This window comes from Balaenoptera physalus (genome assembly GCF_965194825.1).
Source record: "Balaenoptera physalus genome assembly, chromosome: 6".
NCBI classification, from domain to species: domain Eukaryota; kingdom Metazoa; phylum Chordata; class Mammalia; order Artiodactyla; family Balaenopteridae; genus Balaenoptera; species Balaenoptera physalus.
The window spans coordinates 122,947,818-122,964,754 of record NC_138885.1 but is presented as its reverse complement, the minus strand read 5'-3'; the positions used below and the strand labels follow the sequence as shown (position 1 = coordinate 122,964,754).

Genomic DNA, 16,937 nt, shown 5'->3' with positions numbered 1-16,937 from the left:
GGATGTGTACCTTTTGGGGCAGCTTATAATTTATACTGAAGTAAAATGAAACTTTAAATTTCTATAGGGCAGAATTAAGTTTGAGCTTAAGAGAAAAGAGAATTAGTAGTATAGGAGATACTGCATTTTAGCATTGCTTCTGGCACTTCCTGCATTTCCCCAGGTTCTACCAGCCTGAGGGTGCAGATGAGTTACCTTGACATTGACATTAGTCATCTACAGTTATCTGGCTTTTTCTCCTCATTTGCTGACAGCACAGCTCAGCCTCTTCCCCAGAGGATCCTCCAGTTATTTGGGAAGTTTTGAGAGCATTTGCATGTGTTCAGGGGCAAGGTTGCTCTGGCTCCCACGCTACACTCAGAGTCTGTGGCCTGGTAGCCCTCTGACAACCTCTGCCACTGTCCTGGGGTCCAGGCCTCTGGGAGGGGGCTGCTCTCCCACCGACAGCCCTATGTCTGGGTGCATCCTCAAGCTGAAGAACCTGCTGTTGGCCAACAGGTGCTCTCTACTGTCACAACTCACAGACACCAAATTGCGTCATTCATGCAAATTTCTACTTAATTTCCCAGCTCCTTCTCTTGTTTCCTGGGCACCTGCATACTAAAACTGGAAGATCTCCTTCCTTGATGTGTGCTCATACAGGCAAATTCAAGCTTTGGGGAGGAGGGGGCCTGTAGCAAGGCTGGCTTCAGGGACGTGTGGCCTATGCAGTCGCTCAGGGCCCCATGTGCAGAAGGCCCTGTGCTTAGTTTTATGCTCTGTAGTTGCCATCTTGAAATTCGTGATAACTTGTGAACACGGGGGTCCTGCATTTTTATTTTGCACTGCGCTCCTCAAACTAGGCAGCGGTCCTAAGCCACTGCCTATCAGACCCAGACTCTGAACTTCTGTTTAGAAACAGTTTAGTAGACTATGCCTGCTTCTTCCTGAGTCTGTTCTTGAGATTTGCATTAACAATATCTAAACTCTCCTTAAAGCATTTCCTAATATCTGGCAATGAGATAGTAAATTTAACACGGTGTTTCTTATAGGAGCGGTACAGTCTACAAATTTATAGGAATCCTGCACTAGTTTACGATTATTGCCTTTTTAGATACGAAGTCAGTTTTGGAATATTAATTTTAAAAAAATCACTTTTTAACAAATTTTTTTCCTGGTCTAAAAAGCTGGTGAAGATTGATCAGGAACCAAATTAAATGTGATTCATTTATTAGACAAGAACGGAGTACCCATTAAAGGCTAAGGACATGGGCCAGAAAAATGGAGTAAGGCCTGTCTCTGCTTTCTAAGAGCTCATAATGGGCTTAGAATGACAGATGCAGAGAGCAATTATTTCTGCCTGGGGGCCTTGGAGATGGGATAGGGGAAGAGATTAAATACCATTTAATAATGTAATACTGCAAGGAGGGGCTTTGTGTCAGTGGGAGGACATTGGGAATGTACTTTAGACTAGGATTTGAATCATTATAGCTTGGTCAGACTGGTTTTTTTGTTGTTGTTGTTGTTTTTTCATATTTTTTTTTTTAAGTTTATTTATTTATTTTTGGCTGTGTTGGGTCTTTGTGGCTGCACGTGGGCTTTCTCTAGTTGTGGCGAGCGGGGGCCCCTCTTAATTGCAGTGCGCAGGCTTCTCATTGCGGTGGCTTCTCTCGTTGTGGAGCACGGGCTCTAGGCACGCGGGCTTCAGTAGTTGCGGCACGCGGGCTCAGCAGTTGTGGCACACGGGCTTAGTTGCTCCGCGGCATGCGGGATCTTCCCGGACCAGGGCTCGAACCCGTGTCCCCTGCCTTGGCAAGCGGATTCTTAACCACTGTGCCACCAGGGAAGCCCCTGTTTTATCATGTTTTGGCTGCTCCGAGAAGCTTGCGGGGTCTCAGTTCCTTGACCAGGTATCGAACCCGGGCCATGGCAGTGACGGTGCTGAATCCTCACCACTCGGCCACCAGTGAGCTCCCCAGACTTGTTTTTCGATTCACATTGGATCACTTTTTTTCTCCTGTGCTTTTAGCCTCGGCACCCCAATCAGATGAAGGCTCGGACATCGACTCTGAACCAGATTTACCGCTCAAGAGGAAACAGCGCAGGAGCCGGACCACCTTCACAGCAGAGCAGCTTGAAGAACTGGAACGGGCTTTTGAGAGAACTCACTATCCTGATATTTACACTAGGGAGGAACTGGCCCAGAGGGCAAAGCTCACCGAGGCCCGAGTACAGGTACTGGCGTCCGAACATCCCCGTCCTGCTTAAACCCACACAGCAAACAAGAGTGTCTTCTCCTCTAAAGCATATTCCAGACCAAGAAAGTAAACATATCAGGAATGGTCCTTCATTGTGAATGGCAGCCTCTCACATTATAAAGTTCTTCCTTTCTCTCTTTTTTCCTTCATATTTCGCCTTGTCATGATAACGACATCATGACCTTCTTTTCCGTTTTATTGCATGTGCTTGGTCCAAGCACCTCCTGCCAACACCCCCCATCGCCCCCTGCCCCGCCATCTCCCCCAAGGTATGTCTGTGGTATACAGCAACATATTACTTTGCTAACCAGTCAGAAAGTTTTCCTTTTCCTGTTAATAGGTTGATAAGTCCAATTAAATTTATTGATGTGATGGCTATATTTGGCTTCTTTTCCATCACATTATTTGATACAAGTATTTTATATGTATAGACTTAAAACTGTGGTCCATTTAATTAGCTTTCTTTGTATTCTTAGTCTTTTTTTTTGTATTTATGAAAGTATACGTTCTTATTTTAGACTTTGGTTGTCATTACGAGGAGAATGTAATTATATCAGATACATCACAGAGAAGGGTGTCAATTCACATTATTTATTCATCATTTCAGGAATCCTTGTTATGTACCAAGCACTGTATAGACTTTGGGGGTGGTACATAGATAAAAGCAAAATTTTGAGTGGTTACTCTGTGCCAGGCACTGTTCTAAATGCTTTATAAGAATTAATTCATTTACTCACCATTAAAACCCTAGGTTGGTGCTATTAATATCCCCAATTTATAGATGAGGAAACTGAGACTCAGACTATTTAAGTAGCTACCCAAAGTCATGTAGCTAGTAAGTGATCGAGGTAATTGGATTCCATACACTTCCTCCCTATGAAGGAATTAAATTATGCCTTTCAATTATGAAGATGTGCAAAGTTATATAAGGTAAAATCCCTTCCTTTAAGTCTAGAAGCATTTCAAGTAACTATATTATTTAAAGAACATTTTAAATTATCCTTTCAACTCAGAAGTGTTCTGAACCCTCTGGAAAGGCTACTTTGGTGTAATATGTTTCTATTGAGTGATAGAATAATGTTTCATTATGAATAATGAAGTTTCTTCTCAAGGTAGTAAAGCATGGTTGGAAAGATTACAAATGCCTCAGGGTATCCTGGAACCCCTTACTGCCCCAGGAGTGAAGTTACCTTATCTGGAAATGTCATGTTATTGCCAGATACTTGACGTTCGTAGTTAGAGTGAGGCTGGGGACTCAGCAGCGACTAGGCAGTTGATGTGGTCTCCAGATTGATCGACACTTTCCCCTAAGCATCTAACTGCCTCTCCTATCACAGGCTATTTTGGAATAGCCCCTTGTAGCCTGCAGAGCCAAGTCAGAGGGATTGTTTTCTTAACTTGACTTTCTTTCTGATCATCACAATGCTAGGAAAGTCAAGGAACACTAAGATGAATTAAGACCAATTTCTCAAGGAATTAGTGTTTAATGGGTAATAAAGTAAACGCATAAATAATTTAAAAACAAAGCCGAGATGATAAGTGCGTTAGAGCTGAAGTGCAGTGAGAGTCGAGAAGAGGAAAGGGTGAGATCTTACTGGAGTAAACAAGAGGGGCTCATGAAGAAGGGAGGGTTCAGATGGCCTTTTGAGTTTAGATAGATATTCATTGGACAGGGAGTTTGGGAGAGTATTTTAGTAATACAGAATAATGAGCAAAAGCACAGAGAGTCGGAAGCACGTGAGTTGCATATCAGATGACCTTTCATGTTTCACTCTAGTCATGTTGAGAACACAGTGAATAGTTCAATTTGGTTAAGGGTAGGGAGTGTTAGGGTGGCAGGAAGGAATATGATTGATTGAAAATCTATTTGCTCTCTTTGTATTCTTAGTGTTTATTTTTTGGTACTTATGAAAATGTTCATTCTTAACTTTGGTTATCATTATGGGGAGAGTATGATTATATCAGGTATAACATACAGAAGTGTGTCAATTCATGTTATTCACTCATCATTTCAGGAATCCTTGTTATGTACCAGGCACTCTGTGGCATTTAGGGGTGGTACATAGACAACAGCAAACTTTTGAGTGGTTTCTGAAGTAGGTCAGTGGCAGTGGGAATGGAAAGGAGAGAACTGCCTTGAAAGGTGGAATGTAGGCAACTGGTTGTGTGAGCTGGAGGTGGGTGCAAAGGGGAGTGTAGGGAAGAGTCACAGATGCACCGGGGTTTGCAACACAAATGTTTTACAGCTGGAGCTATTCAATCCCTCTACCTATTACATTGGGATATAGTGCTGCTTCCCAGAAATGACCACCACTAACCACAAATCATGATGATATTTATATATGTATATATAAATATCACGTTATTTTATAGTGATATATACAGTGTATGTATTATAATATATATAATAATGCTACAAATATTACATATATCAAATCTATTTGCTTTTATTATAGTTCTGTGATCACCTGGTTTAAATGTAAAGTGCGGTCCATCCAGTCTTCCATTCTTCTGGCAAACCTTTATTGAGTGCCCACTCTATTCCAGGATCTGGTCCTTAACCTCTCTGGCTGGCCAAGCCCACATACTGGGTCTGTCCTTAAGATAGATTGAAGATCAGTTCTGAACTCAGAGTCAAAAAATAAACATTGGCTGTAAAGACATCAAACAAAGAGAGTGATGGAAAATTGAAAAGAGTGTCCTGTGTTGCTCTACCTCGTTTGTTGTTGCTTTTGCCAAAGGCAAGGATGGGGGGACAGAGTTAATCTCAACCGCATGCAGCTTGTACAGTGCCCGGCACTCGCATCTGGCTCAGTGAATGTCAGAGGAGAATAAGAATGGCCCATTAACTTCCAGAGGACATGGGATCAAACCAATAAAGAGTGGTTCATATTTTTCTATACAGTGACCTCCTCTCCAAAGCGGGGCCCTCATTAACCTAACAGCTGTCCTAATGTGGCTTTAACCCGGTGACTCTTTACATTCCTTATGGCTTCATTAGTTCCCTTGAGACACATCACGTCTTGCACCACAGCTATGATCTACAGCCTAACAAATTCCCTACAACACCCGGCATATGGATCTTTTACTTAACCCAGCAGGAAAAAGAAGGGAGTAGTTAATCACTGATTAAAATGCCAGAACAAAATCCTTTAGTTTTTAGAAGGATCTGGGAAAGCAGTAGCAAAGTCAACTCAGTTTGAGTGATAGCCAGAGAGTGTGAGTTATTTTAATTTGGGGCACCTGGGAAAACCCAGCACCAAACCCCCCCACCCCCCAAAAAAACCCCAAATGTGTCTACATTCCTTTTTTTTTTCCTCCCAGAGGGGGGAGAAAAAAACTTCTAAACCCTTCTGGATAAAAATGAGACTAAAGCTTTAATAAATTAGACCTATGTCAGTATTCCATAAAACTTTGTTTAGACGGTAGCTATGTTATATTTATCAGAGCCAAATCTGAGTATACAATCTAAGAATTATTGTACAGCAAAGACTAATTTGCCTAATTCACCTCCTGGATAGCTGTTATTATGCAAATAATGGCAAGCACTAAAGTTTTGTAAGGAAGGATGACTTGCAGACATTTACGATGTGTAAAAGTTTTAGTAAATATTCCACCTGAAACTCCAATAAGTAGGCAAGTATCGTTCTCTTACCACCCGGGTAATGGAAGACAGGAAAGGAAGCTGCTTGTGGAAAAGCATTTAACTAGGAGTCCGAAGATGTGGGTTTTGGTCTCAGCTTTGCCAAAAGTGTTTTGTTGAGCAGGTCACAATTTTGCTGTAATCCTGCTGGACTTCAGGTTTTTAAAAATTTAAATATAAATTTGAAAATATGGGGTTTAGATCAGATGATCTTAGTCTGGGTCCGTGGATGACCAGGATAATCACGGATGGACTTCAGGAGATCTGGGACACTTGAGATTTGTGCGCAAATGTTGTGCCTTTGCCTCTGTGTGTGTGTGTGTGTGTGTGTGTGTGTGTGTGTGTGTATGTGTACACAAGTGTTAAATAGGGAGAGGGCCCCTAGCTCTCATCATATTCCCAAAAATCACCATCCCCTGTTCTTTCTTTCTTTCTTTTTTTTTTTTGGCCATACCACTCAGCTTATGGGATTTTAGTTCCCCGACTAGGGATTGAACCCAGGCCCTCAGCAGTGAGACCGTGGGGTCCTAACCACTGGACTGCCAGGGAAATCCCCCCCCACCCCGTTCTTTCCTTTAATTAAAAACCCCTAGGATGCACGATCTCTCAGGACCCTTATAGCATCAGTAATTTGTGATCCTCAGGGAAACCCAGTGGTGGTTCAAAGCCATGTAACAGATCTATATAGTTTAAAAGTTAAGATAGGTACGGAATATTGGCTCTGAACTCCATAATGAAGCAAAAATGTGGTCATCCTACAATTCTCTGCAGGAGTTTGCTCTTGGGATGTAAAAAGATGCAGTTAAGTACGCTTTCATGTGTGTCGTGATCCTCTGACATTCACAGGAGCATGGCATTTCTCCTCATCAGTCTTGCTCATCCTTTCCCCAACCTGCTCTCCGTACAGCGGTCAAGGCCGCGTAGCAGCAATGGTAAGAGGGCTGGGCGGGTGTGATATGGGAGAGAGGCAGTGGAGTGAGTGAGAAGGTCCAGGGAATAAGCAGCTTGTCCTGAATTTACCTACTTGGAAAGTACTGTAATTGGCACTTTAGTATCAGCTCTAGTATTTAATGAAACATTTTATAATCTTGCTGTGAATTCTCTTTCTAAGGATTAATGATTACATTCTTTTCCCATGTTTTAAATGGCATTTGAAATAACCCATCTGGAACAATGTAGGTTAGATTGCCTTTGAGGACCACACCAAAAATGTGAACCAGTAATTTATTGATGGGCAAAATTAGGCTTACACCATGGGACAATTAACACTAATCCATGGAAGCAATTTGGACCTAAGTCTCCATTCAAGCCAAACTGGCTTTCAATTATTTGAGGTGTTATTTGGGTACTTTCCTGTTTGCTCAGGGGCACAAAAGGCTTTGGCCGTAGACCAGAGAGCTTAGAAAAGAAAGCAAGTCTCTAATTCTTGGATTTCTCAGTGTGACGTTTGTATTTAATAACTAACATTTACTGAACACAGTATCTCTTAGGTATTTTGCAAGCTTTGATTGTATTGTCTCATTTAACTGATTATATTGTCTCATTTAATCTTGTGAAGGAGTTTTTTATTTCTCCCATTTAGCAGATGAGAAAACAGAGACCCACAGGTATTATGCAAATTGTTCAAGATCACAGAGGTAGTGAGGGATGGGGAAAGGTGGGATTCAACTATTGCCTGGTCTGCACTGCTCCCATGTGAATGAAAAGTATTACCGTATTTCTTAAAATATTAAGTTTTTTTACAACTTTCATTGTTGAGAACAAATTGGTACTTATTTTACTCGTGAAGAGAAAAATTTATAAAAACCTATTCCTTTGTGATTCATTACCCTTTTTCCCTAGTTATCATGATGTTGTATTTTAAATTTTGCTTCAAAAAAATCATTGGATATTATATTACTCCAGAATGGATCTAAATATCATTTCCAAAAGCGTGAATATGACTTTGTAGAAGGGCTCTGAAGAGAGACGTACAAGTAGGGAAAGATCCAGGGAGCAGGTGAAAATCAACCAGGCTGCAGTTCATCAAATGAAGTAAAACCTTGGTGCGAGGGAAGGTTCTGATGTAGTGTGATATTATACAGGCAATTGTAAGCAATTAACCATGCCTGGTAGTAGTTATTCAGCAATGTATGTCTCCTGCCCCACTTTCTTACCATGCTAAGTGTGATGTGGAAGGCCAGGTAATGCTGCGTGGGGAGAGTGAAATCACATTGAATTAGAGATCGGAGAATGACACTTAATAGGTAGATAGCTTGGTAAAACTTGTTCTTTCTGCCCTTCTGGCTAAGACATTGGTGGAACACTCATATTCCCCTCCAGAACATCAAAGGCCAGTTTGTCTCTGTTGCAATTGCTACTCTTTTCAAAACAGAGTTTCTCGTGATAGTAACAACTGAATCATAGATGCCTTCCACCCATTTTAGATGAACTTATTCAGTATTCTGCACTTACACATGCCATTCAGTAGATTATTCCTTGATTGTCTGTTAGGAATTAGAGAGACAATATTGGAAGAGTTGGGTAGGACTTCTGAGGGCCAAGGGAATGTCTTTCAGTCAAAGATGGGCTAATAACAGTACCCCAGGATCACTGTGCTTAGCCAGTTTGGGTACTTAAAATGAAGGTGATTTCAAGGGCATTTTTTTTTCTATTAAAAATAGATGTTTATGAGTTTCAAAGCATAAAGAAGGCAAGGGCCATTTCCCATTTTGCAACTTCAGTATATTTTTCCTTTAGTGCTTCTTTTGACAGTTTCAGCTGGTTCTAGGAGATGCAGAGGCTGGCAGGGGCAAGATGATAGAAAAATCTTGTTAAATGGCCAGAGACAGGCAGCTCTGTCGTCAGTAAGCCCTGCTTCCCTCAGGAATAGCCCTCTGGATTTATTTAGCCTAAATTTAAACAACATTTAAATTCCTTCCTTTAGGAAACTCTTAAACCTCCTGTTGAAGGTTTGTATTTCAGTAAAGATTTGCTTCCCAACTATTTCTCTTCATCTTATATTGTAGTTATAATATATACTGTATTGTAAACTATAAGAATCTTTATCCAACTCCTGGTAGGTTTATTCTATGTCATCAATATTTACTTGTATTATTTTGGAAAAATGGAAATAAACCCCCAAAACTTTATACCCCTAGCCTTTTGGATTTAATGTTTTGAAGGGATTTGTAGTTATGATGTTTCTTCTAATTTATTACCTGAGCAAAGACATTTTTGATTTAAAGAATTGGGTTATGGAGGAGTTTGCATGAATGTAAATCAAAAGTAGGTTAAGACTGATGGAGTAACCAGGAAGAGCCCACCCAGTGGATAAATCAAATTTGGTTTACTTATCTAAAAGTTACAGCAGGAAGTTGGCACAGAGAGATTGGCAACATGCTCTGATAATGTCAGAAGTGCAAGCTTCTGAGTTCTTCATAAGGCATCTCACCAGTAGATTTGAAGACAGTCTGAATGAGTGAAGTCAAATCAGAACTTTTGGAAATTCAACTCTCCTTCCAGCCTAGTACATAAAGCTGAAGATGCACTGCACATGGGTTGGTCTAGATAAGTGTGGGGAGGAAAAAAAAAAAAAAAATCACCTGAGCCAGGTGTGCCTCATTAATCTGGAGGTTTTATACTATAAAATATGACCCAGTGCGTGGTATAGTGCAGTGCATTCAGGTATGAAAACAACCCTAATTTCTTACCCCCAGCCTCCTCAGGCTAACCAGCTTGTTCCAAGCACTTCCCTGAAAACAGTTTTCTTACCCTGATGCCTTTGGGAGTCCTGGTAACAGACGCTTAGGCTTGCAGTGAGAAAACACAATTGATGCAGACCTGAAATTGAGTGCTGTCAATGGTTCTATTATCCCAGGTGGCAATTTATTAAGTTAAGTAAAACTCTAATTCAATTATGTATCAACATGGGAAAATATTGACTTCCCTTCTTTTCCTGTTGGAAACTTAAGGAGTATTAAATGTTAGTGTTCTGAGGAAGTTCAAACAGCTTTCCTTACAACTGTCTTGCATCATGGTTAGAGATGACCAAACTCTTTTCCAGACAAATGCTTGGGTGACTGGCAAAAGTTTAAGCAGATGCCTTGGCAAAGTATCTGTTAAACTGGGCTTTCTTGCTGCAGAAGGGAGACATTCCTCTCTCCACTCTTTTAAAAATTTTGTGACTTGAAATTTACATTTAAGTTGTATAATTGTTAACTTTGTTCTATAAGGAAATCAAGTCTCAACTTTTCTTAGACATGCTGGTCTCTTGTATCTCTTCCAACTGGCGTGACCACTTTTCGAAATCATATCCAAGCTTTAAAAGGAGTTGAAACTTCGTCTCCACTCTAAACTTCTACTGATTTCTCTGCATTTTCAAACATGGAGTTTCTACCTCCTGTGAGCAGTTATTTTGGTGACCTTGATTACTCTGTGAGTTCCTAGAGGAGGAGACAGTAAGCTACTTGAGCTCAGGGGTCCTATCTTATCCACCCCTTTAGCCCTCTGTTAAAAAGACAGGTGCTTATAGCTGCTGTTGAAAGAAATAATAAATAAACCCACTATTTAAAAGAGCTTCATAGATAAAATGCTTTCCTTTCTTGAAGTACTTACCTCTTCAGCATCTATTTCCATGAAGATCAGCACAATGTCTCACACTTTGGAAGGGATGGTAAAATAGCTCCATTTATCCTTCTGGTTAATTTATATGACTTTCCAGGAATTGTGCACATAATGTCCATAGAAATACAAACACATTGATAAGACTATAAAAAACAAGGGTTCGTGTGATAGGTAAGACCAAATTAGGACACATGTCACGCGGGGGCCAAACAGACTCCTGGATCCTCTCCATTATGCTGCGGTACATGAAGGTGGGAGGGTGCTTATGGTGATGGCAGGGAGTTCCCGTGGTTCCCATCCCTGCTTAGCCATCCCTCCCCATGGTCACCCCCGGGCTCGTGGGGGCTCTGCAGCACCATGGAAGGCCCTCTACTGACCCCTGACATCTAATTCTCCTTTCTTCCCTGACAATACAACCCAGAAGGTGGAGGGCTCTTGTGTCTATTTGCCCTGTCAGTAAGGGGCCTTTAATCTGTTTTAGCATGAAAAATTCATTAAGACTGTACTATTATTTCATCAGTGAAATCCTCAAATTTTAAATTAAATCCATAGGTCTGGTTTAGCAACCGCCGTGCAAGATGGAGGAAGCAGGCTGGGGCCAATCAACTGATGGCTTTCAACCATCTCATTCCGGGGGGATTCCCTCCCACGGCCATGCCGACTCTGCCAACATACCAGCTGTCCGAGACCTCTTACCAGCCCACAGCTATTCCACAAGGTATGGAGGAATGGAGTCGGGGGTTGAGATGCAACTCCCAATCTTGTTCCTTGCTGCTTAATTTATGCAGTGAAATCTTCTGCCGGTGTCCTTGTGGCTGTTTGTATGTTCATTACATCAGGTTGTCCTGAAAGTATTGATACCTGTTACATTTCAGAAACATAGCTTGTTCTGTGACCTGTCTGAATCTCTCTAGATAAACTGTGTTGTAATGTAATACTGTTTCAGTATTTTAAAACAAAACAAAACAGCATCTCTACACAAGCATGCAATTTGCTTTTCATTTGTTAAAACTTTACATTTATACTCCAGTCTGCAATTAACTGAAGTTCTGTGATGGCTCCTAACTGCAGTAGGAATAGAGGGAAGGTAAGCTTTGATAAAAAGTCCCTCTGTCTTAGTGCATAGAGGTGCATGGGATAAATGATAAAACTAAATTAGTTTGCATTATGAAAGATAGCATTGCAGGCATTCGAAACTATACTGTCACACTAATGTTCAGGTGCTTTGGAAGTATATTTGATAAGAAACTTGAGACTTGCAATTCTTACATGGGTTAATCCTCACGTTGATTAATAACATTCACTAACAAAACAGCTTTGTTCGCACTGTTGATGTGATTTCTGAATTTCTGTTCTGGGTGAGTGTGCGTTGAAAGTATGTAGATAAATGATGTCCTTGCACATATGTGCAGAGATGTGGGTGTATTTGTTATGAGTGGCTCTAGACCTGCGTGTCAAGAAGGGCAGTTTGAAATTTACATGTGGCTGACCAGGATATAGTGCTGATGGCTTGGTGACTGTGAACTTTTGTACTGAACTTTCTCTGCTGGCCTCCAGCGGAGATTTTGGCTGATGACCTTCTTCCTTGCAGCCGTGTCGGATCCCAGCAGCACGGTCCACAGACCTCAGCCGCTTCCTCCAAGCACTGTACACCAAAGCACTATTCCTTCCACCCCGGACAGCAGCTCTGCCTACTGCCTCTCCAGCACCAGGCATGGATTTTCCAGCTATACAGACAGCTTTGTGCCTCCATCCGGGCCCTCCAACCCCATGAACCCCGCCATTGGCAATGGCCTTTCACCTCAGGTCAGTCCCGTGTTTCCAGACAGACGATTTGCTGTATACCAGAACCAAATAGTCAATCCCCCGAGGCAGTCATATAATGAATTGCCAAATTTAAACCATAATGTATTCTTTATACAAGCCACATGATTTCAGTTTTCTAGTTTCCTTTCTCTCCACCCTTCCTACGGGCTGTATCAAAAGTTGTAGCTTAGACTTAAAATCCAAGTGACTTTTAATGTAATCACGGAGATTTTATGTTATACTTAGTTGTCAAGGCATTCATCTTCTCCACTCCTTGTTCTGGGTTTTGGGTAAGAGGTTCACACACATTTTTTTTTTTTAATGGTATTTGGTCAGCTGATAGGGTTGTGAGCAAGAACACTTAATAAGAAAACACCAAAGCTTTTATACAGTATTCGGAGAGGAGGTTAACAAGTTGTGTGGAGAGAGACCCAGCTGATGACTACAGAACTCTAGGATAAATGAGTTATAAACGCACAAATTAGGAGAATTACCGCTCTTTGGGAATATATAGATATTTGAATGTTGTAATTGTTTTTCTAATTTGCATTGGACTCTGAGCTTTTCTTGAGAGATTATATTAATAAATCGCCTTGATAATTGCATGTCAGAGGGTTGGTTAAATTTCCTACATGTGGCATCTGTCTGAGGTTGACATTATTAGCAGTTGTTTAAATACAGATCACTTGATTTTATTAGAGAGCACTTGGCCCAGGTGGCGAGGAGAGCTGCCCGCTGAATTTGGAGAAGTGTCACGAAGGGGTTGCAATCTATAATTGCCATCGAGAATCTCTTCAGGGCTGAGAGTGAGAGTTTTAACAGCTTTATCTTTTCTTAACCCCCTTTTTTCCTCTTGGTGGTTAGAAAAACAGAGAGAAGCTCAGAATGACACAAATGAAAAGTGAAAAGACAATTATACTCAATTACACACTAATCACTGACTATCACTGCTGCCTAAACACCAAGAGGGCATTCTAATAGGCAGAAAATGAGATTTTAATGGCACAAAGGGTGGCCAAAATAACGACTCATATATCTTCGCCTTCTTCGTTTTCTTCAACTTGTGGTTTGTGTCTTGGGAGTGGAGTTCCTGGGCTCTGCGCAATGGAGATAACTCTGAGCAGCTGAAAAGTTCAAAGCCGTTGGAGTTGAAAAGAATGAATAGCAAAGGCAATGAAATAAACATTTCTGCCTAAAGGCAAAAGTTCATAAATCCTTTTTTGTAACAGTGAATGTAATTAAGTTTCAGAGATTCCTATAGCACATCCTGGGATAAAAAATAAGAGGTGGCTTTAAGCCTCAGCTGAAAAATAACAACATGAAAACAATGGACGTGCTTCCTACAGGACTTTAATACATTTAGTTTCCAAGTGCTGGCATCTGTGAATGTGATTTTGCATGAAAATCATGGATTTATATTAATAGATTCATCTTTAAATGTCTGGATCTATAGCATAGAAGCTTCTTCCACAGTTTAGAAGTAACATCAGAAGTAGTTATCTCTGCAGTTTTATAAGTCATTTGGGGCCATAGAAGAGCTTTTTATGAACATGATTTAGTTGAAAGTTTGCATAAAAGTAAACTTCAGCTCGAACCACTTCTGTAAGGTGAGACCCAGGATTCTTTTGGCATTTCTCAGTGTTCGAGCATAATAAAAATAATGACACGAACCTGTATTCTCTAAGTGAAGCTCCTAGTTTCTTGTATTATAGATGTCTGCTCTTGTATGTTATAAGAAGTATAAGTGTATTCTACTGTGTTCTATAAGTGGAGGTACTAGCACTTGACCTTGAAACTGTTAATCCTTGATTTCAAAAAGCCTGGCTATGATTCCAGAGTTGGCGGTAGGGTGGGAATCATTCCAATATCAAGCCATGGAAAATTCCACAGGCAACTTCTCCTGTATTTCTTTACTATGCTCTTACACATTATGTTAACTCCTCACTTATTAACTTGCAAATATCCAGGACATTTTGCGTTTCTACCGTATATTTCCTCCTCAGCCCACCACTAGGAACCCATGTTGTGTGAGTTCTTGTAGCATCTCCAGTGAGTTAGAAAAGAAACGAATAATATGAAGCTCCTCCTTATTTCCATAGGCAAAGTTGGAGAAAAAAAGGCTGAGTGAATCAATATCTTGCCAGACATATTTACAAAAAGATGGAATAGGAACATTAGGAGAATTGGGAATTAAAACTCAGATTTCTATAGCCTTTAAGATTTACCATTTCTCAGGAATGCCTCTATTTAAGCAAGGTGGGGAGGTGTGCACTACCCTGTTTTTGATCGTTTGGCTTTATTAAAAATATTGTAAAGAAAATTTGAAGAAAAGAGTCTAACAGCTGGCTTACCTGTTAACTAAAGAAGAGAGTAAAGAAAGGGTGGTCATGGCTTAGTCTTTTTGCTCGCTATAGAGAAGTGCTTATTAATATACTGGATCATATAATATTACAAATGGAACTAATCCTGCGACTGCCATGTCTCCTCTTCTCCTCCAACTCTTCCACTTCCTCTGTCTCTATCTGGACGTCTAATATGCAGACAAATCAACTGAGGCTCAGAGAGCTTGTGGTCACAGCGCTCATAGTGAGAAAGCTGGGACCGGACAGAGGATTCCCAGCTCCTACTCTCGAATCTCATTCATGATAGCACCCAGCTGGGTGAAGAGGAGACAGGTTTCATAAAAAAATAGAGCCGGAGGTCTTATTCATATTCTAAAATCATTTTATAGAAACTAGTTTTCTAAACTTTGGATTTGGGTTAATTAACACTCTTTTTGCTAATGCACTCTTTACATGCTTTTTTGCTTTACACATTTTTCTTATCAATCTTTTAACTTCCCCCAATAATAAAAGGTACTTCATGGTTACTGTAGAAAATGGAAAAAATTTTAAAAAGGTATCTCTAGAGTAGGAAAAAAATTCCCCTGGGGAGCCACTGTTAATATTTTTGCATATTGCCTTTCAGCTCTTTTTGGGTCTTATGCTTAAAAAAAAAAAAAATATATATATATATATATACATATATATACACACACACACACACATATATATATAATTGAGATAGTATGCATGTTCTATGTTATATAATATGTAACTTTGCATCTTACCTATCCCCTGCCTTTACCCTTCATCATAGGTCTTTACCTATCTATTAATTTAAATTGAATTGGAGCTAAAGTTTTTTGAGTCATTATGATCAATTCATTGTAAATCTCTTTAGTGGATGCTATTTTATTTGTGCATTTTATTTGATTTTTTTCTTAGTGTCATTGAAATTGATATATTGTTTGCCATTCAGACTTGGAAATCATGAGTTAGAATGTATGTGAACTGTTGTAAAATCGGCTTTCTAGTTTCTTGTCAAAGAATTAATAGACACCGTTATGATAAGCAAATTGTTTCTCTGTTTGTGTGAGGGATGTAGTTGATTTTCCTTTGGGGTCTCTAACATATCTGCTCCCTTGAGCAAAGATTCTTTTAAAGCTTGGAAACAGGGACTTCCTTGGTGGTCCAGTGGGTAAGACTCCGTGCTTCACTGCCTGGGCCGCGGGTTTGGGAAACTAAGATCTCTCATGACCTGCGGCCTAAAAAAATAAAATAAAATGCTTGGAATCAGAGCCATTAGTCAAATGGTGTTTCTTAGATTCCCTCAGTGCTTTTCCCAGAGAAAGTCTCAGCTTTGGGAGGGATGGGTGTGAAGCAGTGAATCAGGAAAAGGTTACACTGTCCAGCTGGTGGGATTAGAGTAGTAGTAGACTGACAGGCATCTATGACATTCTAAATCTCAGAATCCTGATGAAAACTTTTAGAAGCTTTGGCTGTATCCTTCCTCAAGTTGCTGAAAGGGTCTGTGTGTTACTGAATCGTTGGAAAAGTGTATCTTGTTCTGAGGGAATCCATAACTGTATCTGGGGAATATTCCCATTTTATTTATGGAAAAGCTGAGGCCAGTGCAACACAATTAGAGTCACTGGCAGAGTTAAAAGCCAAGTCTACCTCTCTTGCAGTTATTACTAGTTCTTTAATAAACCAAATTACACATTTCACTTGCTGAAGAAGCATAATGTTGTAGAAAGTCTTCCATGGGCTCCGGCACTGACATTCAACTCGATTTTCCTGCAGGAACCGTCAAAAGCCTTCACAGATGGAGGGCTGGACTTCACACTCCCTCAAAAGCTGGATTTGTCAGGGAACTTGAGATTCTCAGGGATGGGTGGGTTGGGAATAGGCTAATTCCCTTGAAATTTTCTACTGTCTCTGAATTTCTAGGATCATTTGAACTATATAACCCTTTCAGGAGATGAGGCTTTTATAATGAATGACAAAACACCATCTGAGAAGAAAACCATTCAACTCCCTCTACCCTGCAGTAGCACCCTCTTTTGAAAAGTTGTGTTTTCTTGGTGTGGGAACACCACAGAAAGAGCACAGGGAAACAGAGACCACGTATTTCCCCTCCAAACCCAGCTGGTGTGTTCCCAGCACCTTCCTGCATGTGCAGGAGAAAAAAAGGAATGCCGACTTGGAATACGGAGTGCCAAGGAAATACTACCATATGCTCAAGACGTGAGACTAATTAACGTTTGGCCCATGTTCTTCTAATTAACTTTCCTTTGCAAGAAACATTACCCTCACTGCTCCCCC

At 40.5% G+C, this 16,937-nt stretch overlaps 1 protein-coding gene across 4 annotated transcripts in view; it reads left to right on the top strand.

Moving 5' to 3' along the window:
- Positions 1 to 16,937, top strand: part of PAX3 (paired box 3) — a 96,275-nt gene that overhangs the window by 64,197 nt on the left and 15,141 nt on the right. For all 4 annotated transcript variants that reach the window (XM_082464667.1, XM_082464669.1, XM_082464666.1 and 1 more), the window contains exons 5-7: positions 2,009 to 2,214; positions 11,038 to 11,203; positions 12,077 to 12,291. In XM_082464667.1, coding sequence (XP_082320793.1) covers positions 2,009 to 2,214; positions 11,038 to 11,203; positions 12,077 to 12,291 — 587 coding nt within the window. The remainder of the gene's footprint in view (positions 1 to 2,008; positions 2,215 to 11,037; positions 11,204 to 12,076; positions 12,292 to 16,937) is intronic.